Genomic DNA, 16411 nt, shown 5'->3' with positions numbered 1-16411 from the left:
GCCAAATTTCACGTATTTTTCTCGAGCAAATATGGCCCCCCCACTTTCACGCATATATCGAGTCTCAACTTCGGGGCCGCTTTAATCTCAGAGGGACTTAACCACTTTACGATAAAAGGACGTAATATTGCGTCCAAACGCAAGTGGAATAAATTCAAAAAAATTCACTCTGTTTCCTTTCCTCTCTCCTGATCATCCCGAAGCTTTGTTGCAACCTTACAATTTTTTCCCCCACATATGATGCATCTTTTTTATAAGAGTGAAGGAGAACAGGTAGGGTGAGGGTGAAAAAAGAGAAATCTAATTTCCTACCTACATTCTTTTTTTTAATCACCATATCTATTTTTTTTATACTCTTTTACTCTTTCGATTCCCCCCCCCCCCCTACATTTTTTTCTTTTTCTAACGTGTGGTTAGGTTAGGACACGGTTACTATATTTCCTATTCGTCAAATAAAGCGCATCCGAATTTCTTGCCAATTCCCTTGTAAGCGAAGGGGTTAAATAAATATCAAAGGCTTATTCCCTAAGACAATTCAATTTGCTCAATCAGTCAGTCGCGTCTCAACATGAAAAAAAGAATCATTGAAACTATTTAAAACCATTAAAAATCGGTGAAAATGAAGGTACACATATGTGTACCTAGAAGCCGATCAAGTTCGGTTAGGCGCCATGTCAGGATCGGACTTGAGGGAGTGCGAAAGGCACGGCCGCACCAGGCAGAAATTGTTCCAAAACAGCGGTTCTCAACAGGTGCTCCACGGCCGCTCGAGGAAAATAAAAAGCAACAGTAAATTGGAAAAAAATATATACATATTTTTAAATAATAAAAATAAATCAGTAAACTTTGATGAATCTATAAAAAATAGGCCTACTGGGCTCGGCCAAAGAAATTTTTTACCAAAAAGTCTTCGCAAGTCAAAAAAGGGTTGAGAACTGCTGTGTTCCAGAAAAAAACCCTTTCCTTTTTTTCTCAGCAGATGTTTTGGAAATTTTTGATTACAATATAATTTTTTTCCTATCAAACTGTCATTGATTGTGAAAGGAGGTTTTCAGTTTAAGAAAAACAGTGTATTTCAAAAAGGAATACACTGTTTCCTAGGGGATACCGCAGGGATATAGAATGCCGGTGGTCGCATTCTATATCCCTGAAAAAGTATGGCCTTTCTATCTTCCATTAAAGAATAACAGGGCTATATTAACCAAGAAAAAAGAACATGCTTAGGGCATCAAACGAAAAGGGACACCACAAAAAAGAAATTTAGTAATTTTTTTTCCCTTGAAAACCTCCCCTCTCGTTAGATTTACCATCTGGTCTAGGGGCACCAATAGTGCTCACGAGGTGAATGTGCTTGGACATCTCTAGATGACGACTGCCCCGGCGCGAGGCAACTTCGATTGTCGTTTGCAGTGTTAAATACATGCCTTCCCGGGAACCTTTGCACTGTCGTGTCATGATGTCTGCCTAGAGGAGACTTGAGAACTTCGAAATTTTCAGTCATAAACACTACCATCTGAATAATCTCTCATATATTCCGGAAGGCGGATATACAATGTATGAATGCTAAATTTTCACTACTGCACTTCCGAAAAAAAAGGTAAGACTCTATTTGGTTTTTTCAATCTAATTATTCACCTGGTACAGTACCAACATTAGAGATATTTTTGTTTCATGAATAGAGATTTCATGTATAAAAACGTTTAAGAGCACAAAGATCCGAAAATTTAGGATGTAGGCTATGTTGCTTGCAGCCTCGATAGTACATTCTCTGATAAGACAATGTGTTTGCCTACTATTAAATAAATTATATCTGAGGTTTAGGCTGATTGAAGATAGTGTTTTTAATTTTCGACAACCTATACCAGGGCGTCTTTTTGAATTTCGAATTTGAATATCCAAATATTGAGTTTGTAATTTTGGATTTTATTTGTGGCAAAAAACTCGTGGCTTTGAACAAGTGAATTGGCTTTGAACAACATTGAACCATTGAAGTAATAACATATTATAAGCTCATATACAGTGAATCCCACTAATAGCGAATTTTCAAAAACTCGTAATGGAAAAATGTTGTAGGCGGAAAAACGCTTTGAACAGGAAATTCCGATAAGTGTTAGTAAAAGTTAGGAACACGAAAATAAGTCGTACTAAGCGAGTAAATTCTCCAAGTGGGAACGTTCAACAGAATACTCTGCAGTGATTTAAAATTAATACAGTTCTAACGTGTTTCACACAGAATGTTTTTCTTTATTTACTTATTTTTTTATTTTTTTTTTTGTGAGGTCCTGTACTTAATTCTTTGCTTATATTAATTAGCATTAATTAAACAAAAACAGCAATAAAAAATTCGAAAAATTATCGAACGCTAGCGAATTGCAACATGTATTTGATAAAGATGGTGAAACGGTTTAAAAGTGTGTCAGAAATGTATGTCTCTGTTCGATATGATTTTAGAAACGATGAAGTGTAAGCAGGTGGACCACACTAATTATTATTAATCATTTATAAATTTTATCAAATTAATTAAAATGCGATTCCCTCTCAATGGATCGCGTTTGATTACTAGAGCCCGGAAGTTCATGCAAAATGCCTTTTTTTTTGCCTATTTTCACGCTTTTCTGTAAAAATGCTGCCTTTTTTGAACTTTTCCTGGCATAAATGTGTGTGCCTATTTTAACATAGTTTTAAGTTTATTGATGCATTTCACAGGCCATAATATGCAAAGCTTGGATGTTTTAAGCATTGAGAACAAAAGAAATGCTTTCTTAAAAAAAATTCCAACTCTCAGTTATTAATTTTAATCATAAATTCCTCCCCCTTCCAGCCCCATTTAAAAATGCGAATAAGTAATCTGAGAGATAGGGAACTTTGCTTTGACCACGGATGATGTTAGACGTGGTGTTTTCAGATGAACTCAGCCCGTGTTAGAAAAGCAGAGGAAAATTATAAATTTGTTTCTTCACATGAAGATATCTCGCTCAGCCATTGGATTGCATTGTGTATGTATAGCTGACCGATGACTGTCCCAAGAGGTCATCAATTGACGTCATGGCTCACACAAGGTGGGGTAGGAGAAGACGGGCTCTGGGGACCCTTGTTGTTTTGATTTCCTTTTTTACACTATAAATGCACTGCAAACAACCATGGCTATTATTTTACATACATATTTTGTGATATTCGATTAAATTGACCAGATTTGCCCTCAGGAGTATGTGTCAAATGGGGCCTCGCGCTTGAAAGGGTCGTGCGTATGTGGGAATATAAAAAAAATTAAATTTTTTTTTACAATAGACCAAGGTAGTTATGTTTCAACCATAGAAATGATAGTGATTATTCCAAATAATGCATCAAATAAACAAGAATTATTCGCAACTCGATGTGAAGCCCACAGATCATTTTCTCTTCGGGCTCCGCGTCTGGTAAGGGTAGCCCTGGAATTGACCTGAGGGACCTCAAATACTTTTTTGGGCTTGAAATAAATTTAACTTGGATTCCCAAGTTAATGGGAATCCAATCCTTACTTATGCAGTTATTATAAATTCTAATTGAAACAGTAGACGGATTAAGTGCAACCAATTTTTCAGTTAGTTTTTGGACACTTAATACCCCGGTTTTTAATTATATTTTTTTCCTTCCATAAATTATAAATGCCTTCTTTAGTGCCTATTTTAGGTAAAAAATGTTAGTGCCTTCTTGCCTTCCTATTTCGAACATTTTTAGTGCCTAAACTTCCGGGCTCTATTGATTACGATCCCAACTATTAACGCGTTTCTGAAATAATGATAAAATGAAGCAATTTTCCCCCATCCAAGATTTATGTTCGTAACTCGAAAAGTTCATAAGGGGATTGGCTACATAAAATTTTTTGGAGGGGCCATCAAATTTTTTTTGCACCTGGCCGCGAAATTCCTAAGCCCGGCCCTGGCCCATGGGCGGAGATATGGCAGGGAATAGCCTCTCCCCCAGCACTAAAGGCGGAGCCGACTGATATAATGTATATGCGTATATATGAATCCCATCAAGAAACATTTCATGTAAAAACTGAAGCCAAGTCTCGAGATTCTTTAGCCGTAAAAAGTTGAGATCTGATGTAGAACCAAGTCGAATGCTGTTATTAACTGTGACACTTTTCATTCACAAATCACTCCAAGGCTCTACACCTTTAGTTGAAGAACATTTTGGGACTTGGCAATTAATAACAGCATTTGACTTGGCTCGACATCGCGAGGAGCCAGGTTAGAACTCAGTCGTTGCCACAGTGATGGTAGGCTGAAGTTGGTTTTCCGTGGTTCCCAACTTCGAGGCACGAATGCGAACCGGTCTCCCCGTTGAAAAAGTTTCGCCACAGAGAGCAACAGGCCAACAACGATACAATTAGTCAATAATTACACTTCACTCATAGTTTGAAAAATTGACGGCAGATGGCGGCACACAATACACATAACTAGTAGAAAAAGACTTCACGTTAGTGAAGGTCTTCTTACACCACCTGCTAAAATCTCTTCATTGAGACAGATCAGCGGGCCATGATCTGGCTAAGAGGCTATGGCATTGTATTAGGGTGACTGTATGACCCGTATTTCTCGGGACATACCCGTAATTTTCAGTTATTTTGAACACATTCCGACTTATAAAAATACCTCGTGTTTTCTATAAATTTTAATTCTCTTTACTGAAATTAAGAATTAAAATTATATATATTTTTCCTCACCGTATTACTTATGATAATTATGACTAAGAATACAAATACTCATCTCACATATTTGTCATCTTCACAACCTTTTTTTTATTACTTGCATTTTAATCAATTTCCCGCCACTTAGCAATTTTTTAGTGATTTCAGCCATGATCGCCAGTTTTGCTCACCTTTGACATCATTTTGGAGACAATTGACGATTTCCCGTATTTTTCGGCTTCCGATTTTCCATCTTTTTTTCGAAGAAATGTGGTTAAAACCAAGCATTTCCGCATCGTTCGTGCAATTTTATGAACTTTTCTATAATCAGTTACCAACTTTACACTTTTTTTTCTAATTTAAGGGCCCAATATTTTATTCTGTGCCCGGGAACTTAACCGACTTTAATCCGCTTCTCCTATCAATGGAGCTTTTCAAGGGTTGTTTTTCAGCGAGACAATGAGCATGCTAAACAGCAAACAGCCTGTAGGCTTTGCGAAGTATTTCCTAGATCATTTTCTGATCTCACTCTAGTAGAGAGAGTATCTTTGGGGCATAAGTGGACTAGGACCGAACACTCTTCCTCATAAGACTCGTTCTCACTGGTTATTAAGATAGTACTGTATATATATGCATTTTTTTTAAACCTTGTCAGTGTGGAAATTAAAAAATCAAAGAAAAACTCACTTTGTCTGTATTTAATCCAGGTGGCACCCAGGAATAACCAGTATAGAGGATATTTTCAGGTGTTGGCGCTCGTGGCCGATGTTCTGGTGATGGCTGGAAACCGATTCGGTCACATACATTTACAACTTCTTCGTGGTATACATCATGTGCCTCCCGAGGACATTTGCAGTTGTTGCATACCGTCCTAGAAAAAGACAAACAAACGATGAATAACGTGTAAAATGCTGATGCATTGCGTTATGTTGAATCGTCATTTTTGTAATGTTGAAAAATTAACACTTTGATAAAAATGTATCTGATCATAAATATAACCCTGGCGTTCCCTATGCGACAATTAACTGCTCCGCTGCCGTTACAGGAACGTACTTCGCTCCGGAGGAGTTAGTTCCCTACACCTATCCCTTACTTATGAACTCCCATAACACATCACCTGGGGCCCGAAAGCCCAAGGTCGTCATCGTAAGACCGGTATAACAGGAGGCTTTGCTGATGGTGAAAAAAAAACAAAACAAATATAGTTACTGTTTGTGAACAATACGCTGTAGGTGTCCACTAAAGTGCCGGGAAAAAAGCATTGAGCCAACCCTATACGAATTTCATTGCAACGTCTTTATTGCACGATCGTTCATACTAAGGGGAGGATGCAGGCTGTTACTGGCTCCGTGATGAGATGATGGTGCATCTAAGTCGTATGACTGACCGACGTACTACCTGAAAGCGAGTTAGCCAATAACCTGAATTAAAACATCTACGGCAGGTAGAAGCTAACTAAACATCCTTTCTAATAAGTTACACCCAATTTTTATTTTGCAGTCATTGGTGTACCAAATCAAGATATGAATTCATAAGAATTTGAGGTCAAAACCCCTAGCCATTTAAGTCATTAGGCTATAATGCCATTGAGTGCATTATGAATGGCGCACCACACACCTTTTGTGGGACAGAGAAACTAAGCAGCTTGGAATACAGTAGAATTATGGACCACTCGCTCTACATGGTGCACGATGCTGAATTCGCCTATAGAGAGAGAATATACTTACAAAAGCTCACGGAGTACATGTCTTGTCTAAGGACCATCTTGAAAACATGATGGGTTCCCAGGTAAGTCATGTTCAGGGGATCCCTGTCTGGATGGATTTACCAGCCTCCCAGTTTACACATACGTACTCTCGGAAATCATGAACCATGAGGCCTTCCTATATACTCGAGGCCCCTGAGCCATGCCTAGAGGTGGAGGTTATTTCTGCAGTTCTGCGGTCCCTCGGGGGGGGGGGGAGGAGCTACCGAGTATTCACCCGGTACACCAGTTTTTCGAGAAATACAATGATAACAAAATAAAATAAAAAACAAGGGCTAAGCCCTCCAGTTTTCTAGCAATTTCAGTTTGTATTAACCTTGTACACAATGATTCCAAATTGAAGCCATGATAATGGTTGAATCCAACTGCGAGTGACAAGCGAAAACTCTATAAAAGCAATAACTCTCTTATTACAAAACAGCAGCAGCATTCTTCCAATGATAATTACAGCAACCTTATCATGGGTGACTCTTGACCTTGCAGAATATTCATGGTTAGAAAAGCGAAAGCGCTCGGAACGTGACACAAGAACGTGGAAATCTCATTAGACAGATTCTATAGCGTGACCTGAGCAACAGATCACAGGTCTATGATTCTGTCCGGGAGGTTAACAATAATCTCACGACATTTTGTGGAATACGATGGAACAGAAAACAGTAACCAATAGTTAGCTACTTATTTTTCGTTACCATCTCTGTAAAATTTAGTGAAATATCCATTTTTTTGGAAACTGGCTATTGACGTCATACCAAATGGAAATAAAAATTCTTGTTTCACGTGAATCTGGAATGTAAATCCTAATGGAGTGTGAACTAGTCACATATGCAGTATGATTATTTTAACTAGCAAACATTACGTTTGAATATTTCCACTTTTTGATGATTTTAATCATAAAATAAATGAGTTTCTACAACTTTGAAATACAGCTGAAAAGCTGCCAGAAAGTATGTTAAGTTTCTTTTGGCTAAATCCTCTATTTTAAGAATCGTGAACTCAATAATCAACAAGGTGTAACAGTAGTTTAATTTCCGACAGATTTTGGAAACGCGTGATGTCCAAAATGGAGAAAAGATGTATTTTTCGATGGATCTTATTCAAATTTTGGAGAAGCAAAACATAGGACTTCATATGGTTGTTTTCAATAAATATCTCTGTCAAATACTTGTTAAACTATTTGAAGAACATGGCGAATATCGAGAACCACGTAATTACATTATGTTCTACCATTCTTTTCACACTTCGTAATAGTATTAATACAGTATAACCTTTCATTCTGGACACCCCCTATATTGGACAGTTTTAATTGGAACCAACTGTAATCCTATAGCAGATAATGTCCACAATATTCTATATCTTGGACACCTCTATATCTTGGACATTGGACACCCTTTGTGTCTTATCTTGGACAAGTACTGCTCATATATTGTCTGCTGATTATCTATTCAAGTATTGAATACCCGAGAGTGTTATGAAGTTGTTGAGAGGATAGGTTTCCTCCTCCTTTCTCTCTCAAATGGATTTAAATAACAGGTTTCTTGAAACAGTTTGATTGTTAACCTGCAAAATAGGGGGTGTAACAGTCAGATTATGGTGTTTTTCTTGCAAATGCGCATCCTTTTATTTCTAAAGTCTTCTTTTTTATCTCTCTGCGTTTCAAAATTTTTTACCCAGTCTTCAATAGTGTTCTGTATGAAAAGTCATGCAGAATGGGCATTTTAAATCATCAATAGAGAAAATATTTAATCGATTTTTCCAAAGCATTGGTTTTATATGTGAAAAAAAAATGGCTTAATATATACATTCCAAAATACATACCGTACTTAATGATTGCATTCAAATTTCTTCATTGTAAAATATTGTTAGTAATTAATTTAGATTTAGATTAGTTTAGATTAGATTAATTTTAATTAGATTTTTTTGGCACACAATTATTTTATAATGAATTAGTGGTTATAAAATTTTGTCGCCCTTCTCCCATTATGTACTAATTTTCTTAGCCACTCATTCCTAAAATTTGCCATCCCTCCGAACTTGATGCCCGATAAGCCCGACTGTAAATATGCCACTGGTTTTTCACCATTTAACAGATTGTACAGGGTGATTCAGAAAAGATGGGATGTAACCTGGGGAAGAAGAAGAAACCGTAGGCAAATCTGCGTCACAGTGAATAAAAGGCGCGGACTCAGTATTACTAAAGTGCGCCATTATCCCGTACGTTACAACTGTTAGACCGGTTGCACGCTGGAATAACTTCACGGGGCTCGCGTTTGCACCTTTTATTCACTGTGACGCAGATTTGCATATGGTTTCTTCTTCTTGCCCAGGTTACATTTGCATGCATGGTGTTCTTTTCCTCCTGATAAATTTCAACAGGAATGCTGTTTTAACGTTTGCGGAGCGGCCGTTTCGAAACACGCTAGCGTGTTTGCATTTCATGTTAGACCACGCATACTTTGATGACAATTGTTTGTTTTGGTGTGTACTATCACCTCTTAAAGTTTTTCCCATCTTTTCTGAATCACCCTGTATAGTATATTCGTTTCCCCATAGGTCTATCTGGGCGTTCCATTATGAGAGACGCATGTATTGGTGACTGTTTAGGATACGACGAGTATGTCTGTAGGTATGGGTGAGGGCAGCGAATTGGTGATTGTCTTAAGCTGGAAAGGCTATTTATCTTCATAACAGAAGGCGTGCTGTAATATCTTGCGTCTTGCACACCTTTGAGTGTGACTTACAGTTGATAACAAAGATTGTCAATTGCTCTTTCTTGAAAAATCTTGATAAATTTGGTTCACAGCGATCCGTGTTCTTGCAATGTAAAAGGCTCCACTCCATTATGCAGTCAGTTGACCCAAGACATGAAGCTGCACCTTCAAGAGCCATCTACGCCTAACATCACAGCATATAAGAAAAATCTTAAAAATAGTACAGAGACTTAGTTTAAAGGTATCGCGGGATTTTAGAAAAGCATCCTGATCCGATGTGGACGATTTCAACTGCCCACATATTATGTAATATCTACACCTCATCAACAGGTAACGCTTGTCGGAACGTACGTCACCCACAGAAAACAAGAACTTGATTCTCCGGATTGAAATCTCATTAGACTCTTTTTAAATTTTAACACTAGACGACTCAAGAGCATTATGTATATTGTCACTCATCATTTAATTACTTACGGTACCAACACCTTCTATAGCAGAAAGCCTTCGCGCAAAGCTTTGACGTCACTGAAGTCATCCATTTCACTTGTAGCCATTGGATATAGCAGTCCGACGTATGCGAAATCTTTACCTTTTTTACAGTATACCCAATGACTATAGGTGAAATGGACGACTTTAGTGACGTCACGAGCTTCGCGCGGAGGCTTTCTGCTATAGAAGGTGTTGACGGTACGGTACCGTGAAATGGTGCAACTTTGTGCCAAGTTTACAACATTGTGCCACACACGGTTTCCGAACGTCAACGCGTGAATGGTTGCGAAAATAGAAATTCGGAAAAATACTGGTAGGAAGGTACACGTATGTAGAAGTAATGCTGGGTAAGAATAACCTTCCCAGTTATCCCGCGTGCTTATCAGAAAATTACAGGTGATTTGCAAGTTTTTAGTGTTCATGAAAAATTGAAAAGAGTCTCCTTTGGTTAGACCATTTAGGGTTTCCTGAGAGATCTGGTGCATATGTGTTTATTGCTGTTATTTTACTACAAGTTTTTTTGTTTACCCGTAGTATCATTTGTTATCAATAATCAGAACTTTGTGTTACAACTTTGTACCACCAAATTTTTTCCAATTTTCATATTTTTATCTTTTTTTCGCTAATCGGGTTGAAAACCGAGATGAAGTCGAGAGTGTCCACTTATTTGATGATGTAGAGGAGAGTATACAAGATGATGCACAACAAAAGGATGAAAATATTTACGTTATTGTGAAATATTGTGGAAAGCGTCATCTAGGACTGGTGGTTTCTAAGCCAGACGACGAAGGAGATGTACTAGTTTCCGCTATGGTGAATGGAAAATACGTATTGGACACACTGAGCTATAAGTAAACTGAGCTTTACTTATAGCTCAGTGATTGGACATGGCCAGACCCTGCTGACATCGTCTGGAATCGCGCAAATCAAATTGTGAGCGAGGTAAGCCCACCAAAGTATGCGGGCAATAGCATGTACCTAGTTGACATGAAAAGTCGTGAGTGTTCTTCATAAGGGTTTTTTTTTAATTGTTGTTGTTTTTTTAATTGAGATGTGTATCAATCCTACTAACAGTTCCTTGATAAAAGAACTTTAATTAAACTTGTTTTTTCATTGTTTTTTTTATCATTTTTCATTCTTCAATTTATAAAAAACAAAGAAAAATATAAAAATAGGGGAAATAATATTTGGAGGATTTTTATCAAAGCAGATACATAGAAACGATAAAAGCAGTGACGAGAATGTGCCAGATCGAGTTTATAATGATTTTTTTTCCGACACATTATTCAATAGGTGAGATGTGCAGGTATAATGAGTAACACATTCTCACAAATAAGTGCATAATTGAAGGAGATACTCTTTAAAAACCTCAAAAACTGGCACAAAGTTGTGCCATTTTACGCGGTATATATTTCATATACACGTCATTTTCACTTATCATTTATGAGTTACATGTGTTTATCATTCACATCGTAAAGCACTTTCATCGAACCATCTAAAAGGTTAACGTTGCCACATAATGAGTTATTATGATAAGTTTGCTGTGCATGTGCCTAAACCTGAAAGAATTTTGTCTACGGTCGATGAATATATGTTCAAAGAAGCTGGTAAACTATGAAATTTATTTCGTTACTATTCATTATATTGTAATTAAGGCAACACACAAACACCACGCTAAGAGCTAGAGATGCGACGAATATTCGCCTGCTATTCGGTATTCGGCCCTTTTGCAGAATATTCGGTTGAGCCAAATAATGCTTAGGTACTTCGAATGCTTAGGTATTCGGCCAATATCTGTGCAAATCTGGAAACAACAAAATAATTTTAAAAAATTATATTAATTCGAATTTTTCCCATTAAATAAAAAATTTACTGATTATATTTTATTGTGTGGCGTATACCTATCCTTTTCTGTGAAAGAGGTTATGTCGGTAAATTTCTAGGATAAGAAAAACATGAAACTGAAAATAGAATCCTGCTGCAAAATAAGGTGGAAGTGTGAGAATGAATTACACAAGTTCACTAACTGAAGGATGTACACAAGATACGTATTGAGCTACTAAAAGAGGCAAAAAGGGCAAAGAACATCTAAAGAAGAAAAATAAGAAAATGTCAAAATTTTATGATGCGTTACTAGTTGAGAGTAAATTTTGGTTGACGTTTTTTCTCAATTAGATGAAAAATTGTCACAAAAAAAATTTGATTCTGTAAGTTATATTAAAATGCAATACATCATCGTTGAATTTGATTGTCAGTATCATGGCAATAAAAATCTTTCAATTACCAGTTTTTTAATATTTATTTAAATGATAAATTGCATAATTAAAAAATCCAACAATATAAATCATTTGAAATAACTAATATTTTATTTTCAATTAAAAACACCAATTTTATTTATACTTATGATGAATTTTAAGAAAACTGATGTTCGGTATTCGGCCAAATCGCTATTCTTCTCATCCCTAATAAGAGAGCTTATACAACATTTAACATCCCTGCACTGAGAAATTAGATTGCACTTTTATTTTCAGAAATCTGTGGAAAAATACAAAAAGACAAGTTTTTCTTGGTTTTTCTCTTTCTTTCAAGTTTTTCTCTAGCAATAATGAAAAATGCCATTTTAGCATGCGGTACAATACAATTTCCATTGATGTTGAGCATCGGTTGTATATTGAAATATTAAATAACATATTTTTTCATACACATATACTAAAAACAACAAATTAGTTTCGATTAGCGACTTATGTTGCTGATTACGTTTCAACCGTTAGGCGCCGAGTAGACTAAACATTTTCAAAGAACAAGTGAAGTTGCGGAAGTATCCCGTGGGTTTGACAAGGATGTTGCAGGGCAGAGGTCAATTTCATCAGATTCTTAAGCTAACAAACATGAACAAGCTTCAATCTTGGTGCATAAAAAAAGAATGCGTCCTAGTTTAGTTGAGTGGTGCTGACAATTTGAAGAAAATATACATTTGTTTAATTTAAAAATATTTAAGGGGATCATGTCTTTTTACACACTATAGTATTTCAACTACTAAACCTGTAATAAAATTGAGTACATAAAGATTTGGGACAGATGCTCTACTATACTTATACTCAAACTTTTATCATAAGTGTGGTTTGTGCATGTATGTTAGGGATGCCTAGTCAGACCCTAATACTCGTATCATGTTGCCGAGCTATTTTTAGTTCTAAAACGGTCGTTCGTGGAGGAATGAAACGATGCAATTTGTGTTCATATGCTCTATCGGATTGTGATCAGACTTCGATGGCCACTCATCTCGGATTCCTCCCTTGCAAGGAAGTCGCCTAAAATTTAAGTGTGGTTGAGTACACGGGTTATAGTCGTGAAAGGGAACTGTACGCCTTCTGCACCGCCTGCCTACGTCTTCGAAACAGACAATAGAGTGCTTTGACCCTCAGAATGCTTCCATCATCTACAAATGATCAGCGTAGTAGCCTGCTCAATCATCTTGTGATGATCTGAATTTTATCCCCTTCTTCACTTGAAGTTCTTGAAATGACGTGTAGATGGCGTACGCATATATATATTCTAGTTATTATTAATTTTTTTTATTGTTTCTCTATTTTCTAAGGATTTGTTTGTACTATATATAGTGTCCCTAATCAACTGACGGTTTTCCAAATGGCAAAAAAACGGTGACAGATATTAAAGCCATTCTTGCGGAACATAAATGTGCAAAGTCGTTAATTTCTGATACGTCATTCATGTTGCAAAGTGATGCATAGTTATTAAAGCAAAAAAATTAACTTTTTATATGGACACCCTGTGCCCAAAAACCCAATTAAAAAGTTGTTACCCAGTCTCTCCTGATGCCAACGAGAAAAAAATTCACGTTTCTAAGTGCAATATTCGCTGAGATATTTGAATTAAAAAATCGGAGGAAAGTTGGGAAAGAAGCTTTGTTTTTTCTTTTTTGCTGTGTTATTTTCCAACTTTTCGCCGTTTTTTAGTTCAAATATGTCTGCGAATATTGCACTTGGAAACGTGAATTTTTTTTTATGGCATCACAGGAGACAGGGCAACAACTTTTTAATTAGGTTTTTGAGCACAGGGTATCTGTATAAAAAGTTAATTTTTTTACTTTAATAACTATACGTCCCCTTGCAACATGAATGACGTATCTGAAATTCCTGACTTTGCACACTTACATTTCGCAAGCATGACTTTAATATCTGTCACCGTTTTCTTGCTATCTCATTTTGAAAACCGTCAGTCGATTGTGGGACACTCTGCAGGATGGGTGTACATTGTATCATTGAGACAGCGGCGGGCCATGATCTGGTTAGGAGAAGGGGGTTGAATAGCGGTAGAGTACCTGCCTACCACCAATCACTATTTTTTTATATAGTGAAACCTGTACGAAACGGAACGTCAAGAGACTGAAATAATATTACATTTTAGACAGATTTCCGTTTCACACATAAAGGTGCACATAAAAACATTATTCAATGAAGGGATTATTTTTTCATTCTAAAGCCGGAATTACACTGTAATCTACATCTATTTAATGACATGTCCTGACTGACTGATTCATCATCGCCGAGCCGAAACCACTGGAGTTATGAATATGAAATTCGGTCAGAGTACCGAATGTAGACCCTTTCTTAGTGGGTCTTTACTTCATAAAATAATCCATTAAGAAAGGGTTTTTCGAAATTCGACCCCTAAGGGGGTCATAGGGGGTTCAAAGGTTATGCAGAGAAATCACACCGAGCCAAAACTACTGAAGCTATATTTATGAAATTGTGGCACTGTGTAAAATGGCAAAACCCTCATACATCGGTTTTATTGTTATTGCTGACTGTGCGCATTCCTTTCACATATACATATGGACTTATCTTCTAACATTTGCATATTCTCGCACTTTAAGCTGTTATACTGTTGACTGTAGTATCCATTTTGTCGCACTTTATCCCTCCGTTTTAAGCACTTTATGCAAGGTACTTAACTTTTGCATATGTGTCTACTACTGTATCTACGAAATAGTGAGAAATTTTCACAGGAAGATTAACGGACGTCTCGTCCGCAATGGTTCAATGGATTTCAACAAAGGAATAAAAAAATTGTGTTCAAGACTTCAGAATACTATCTGAGACAATAAACGGAAGTGAGGAACAGATTATTTTCGACTCTTGACGGAACAAAGGGATCTCTTTGACTAAAAACAAAAATGGAGCCGATGCAGAGGTGAAAACGAATTGAAATCCTAGACAATACTTCATGGAACTTGAAAACGATAAACTCAAGAAACAGTAGGTAGTTGAGGAAACATTTCCCGCACGATTGTAGAAATAATTCGCGTTTCGAAAAAACAAAAATATTCAGACTAACGAGGCCATTGCTTCATTCTCGCAATTGCCTTAATAAATGAAAACACAAAAACTATTGCTATTAAAAAAAGTAGTGCGGTCAAGGGTGCGGCACTAACATACCCACTCAAATACACAGGGGATCTTTTGGAATCTTGGAGCTTCTTTTCTTACAAGAAAACCTACGCTCATACAGCAACAACAAAAAATGTAATTATATGAACATTTCAGGTTTCCTACTAACCCGTCACAACCTTTTGACCTAAACAAGTGTTTATCCACACGATTCAATATAACAATTTTTACTCTTACTTTTTATGAAAAAAATACATGCTTCCGAAATTCTCAAGTGGGCGACAATATCCATTAAAAGGTAATTATACTCCTTTAATATAATTCATTCGAAACTTGCTTACTAATAACTGAGGGGGCATCCATTGAAGTATGCGCCGATCACGCTAATTTCGTTGGTTTATCTCCATGCATTTCACATTAATATACGTTTAAAAGAAACTGAAACAATCCATAATATCACTGATAATGATAGTAATGAGTATAAAATATTAATTATTTCTTAAACGGGTTGACCCCGTTGAACATTTGCAGTTCAGATATAGTAAAAGAATTTGTCAGTATAATAAAGTGTTAAGTCTATAATTGCATGGTCGATGGAAATTTGTCCTATCCACAACTAAAAAGTTTTACCGCAGTAGAAGCCCTTCGACCAAGTAGCCAGAAATAATCTATGCAGAATGCCGATAGCTGCTGAGCCCAAGTGATTTCTGAAGTGTCAACAAATGTTCACATGTCCAGATAAACTTCTGTCACTTTACATAGACGGAGATAGACTTGAAAGTCTGGGGAGGGGCCGGCACGATGATGATTACTGGGAGGGGGGGGGGAAGAATGATGATGCTGTCAGCTCATATACAGACGTCCCTCGTTTTACGCGATAAATTGGGTCCACAAAATGCTCGCGCTCGCGTAAGACGAAATCACGTAAAGTGAGTTAAATTTAACATGGATAACAAAAAGCAAACTCAACTTCTAGCAGCAAAATAAAGTTTTTGCAATGAATTAATTATTCAAACTTATAAGTAAATCTCATCAATTTAGGTTGTACGAATAAATTTAATTAGTACTTTCTATTTCGGTAGCTGGTATTTTACTGCTACCTCTGATTGATTCTGAGCCTGATACGATAGGATGATAATTTTTTTAATGAAAGTAGTCGAGATTCAGTTGAGAAGTAGCATTCTTCGTCTCTTCATGAAAACTAGAAGCTGAGCTGGAAAATTCTGAATATCCCTCTCAAATACATATGGAAATTCTAGTTTCATTAGGATCGTTTTCTTTGACTAAAATTCTGATAGCATTGTAGATGTGTTGCCAGATGTTAATTTTCGAGATGAATTTGAGCGTTTCTTCCATATAAATCAAT

The 16411-nt window shown here is 36.6% G+C and overlaps 1 protein-coding gene across 3 annotated transcripts in view; it reads right to left on the bottom strand.

Moving 5' to 3' along the window:
- The window catches only part of LOC149085256 (four and a half LIM domains protein 2-like), a 132884-nt gene that overhangs the window by 72305 nt on the left and 44168 nt on the right, over nt 1-16411 (bottom strand). For all 3 annotated transcript variants that reach the window (XM_089233156.1, XM_089233159.1, XM_089233157.1), the window contains exon 3: nt 5360-5543. In XM_089233156.1, coding sequence (XP_089089282.1) covers nt 5360-5543 — 184 coding nt within the window. The remainder of the gene's footprint in view (nt 1-5359; nt 5544-16411) is intronic.

The sequence above is a fragment of the Pholcus phalangioides genome, unplaced genomic scaffold, assembly GCF_987345545.1.
Source record: "Pholcus phalangioides strain wild (caught in Gottingen) unplaced genomic scaffold, Ppha-v1.0 ptg000007l_1, whole genome shotgun sequence".
Classification (NCBI taxonomy): Eukaryota; Metazoa; Arthropoda; class Arachnida; order Araneae; family Pholcidae; genus Pholcus; species Pholcus phalangioides.
This window is presented reverse-complemented; position numbering and strand designations above follow the sequence as displayed.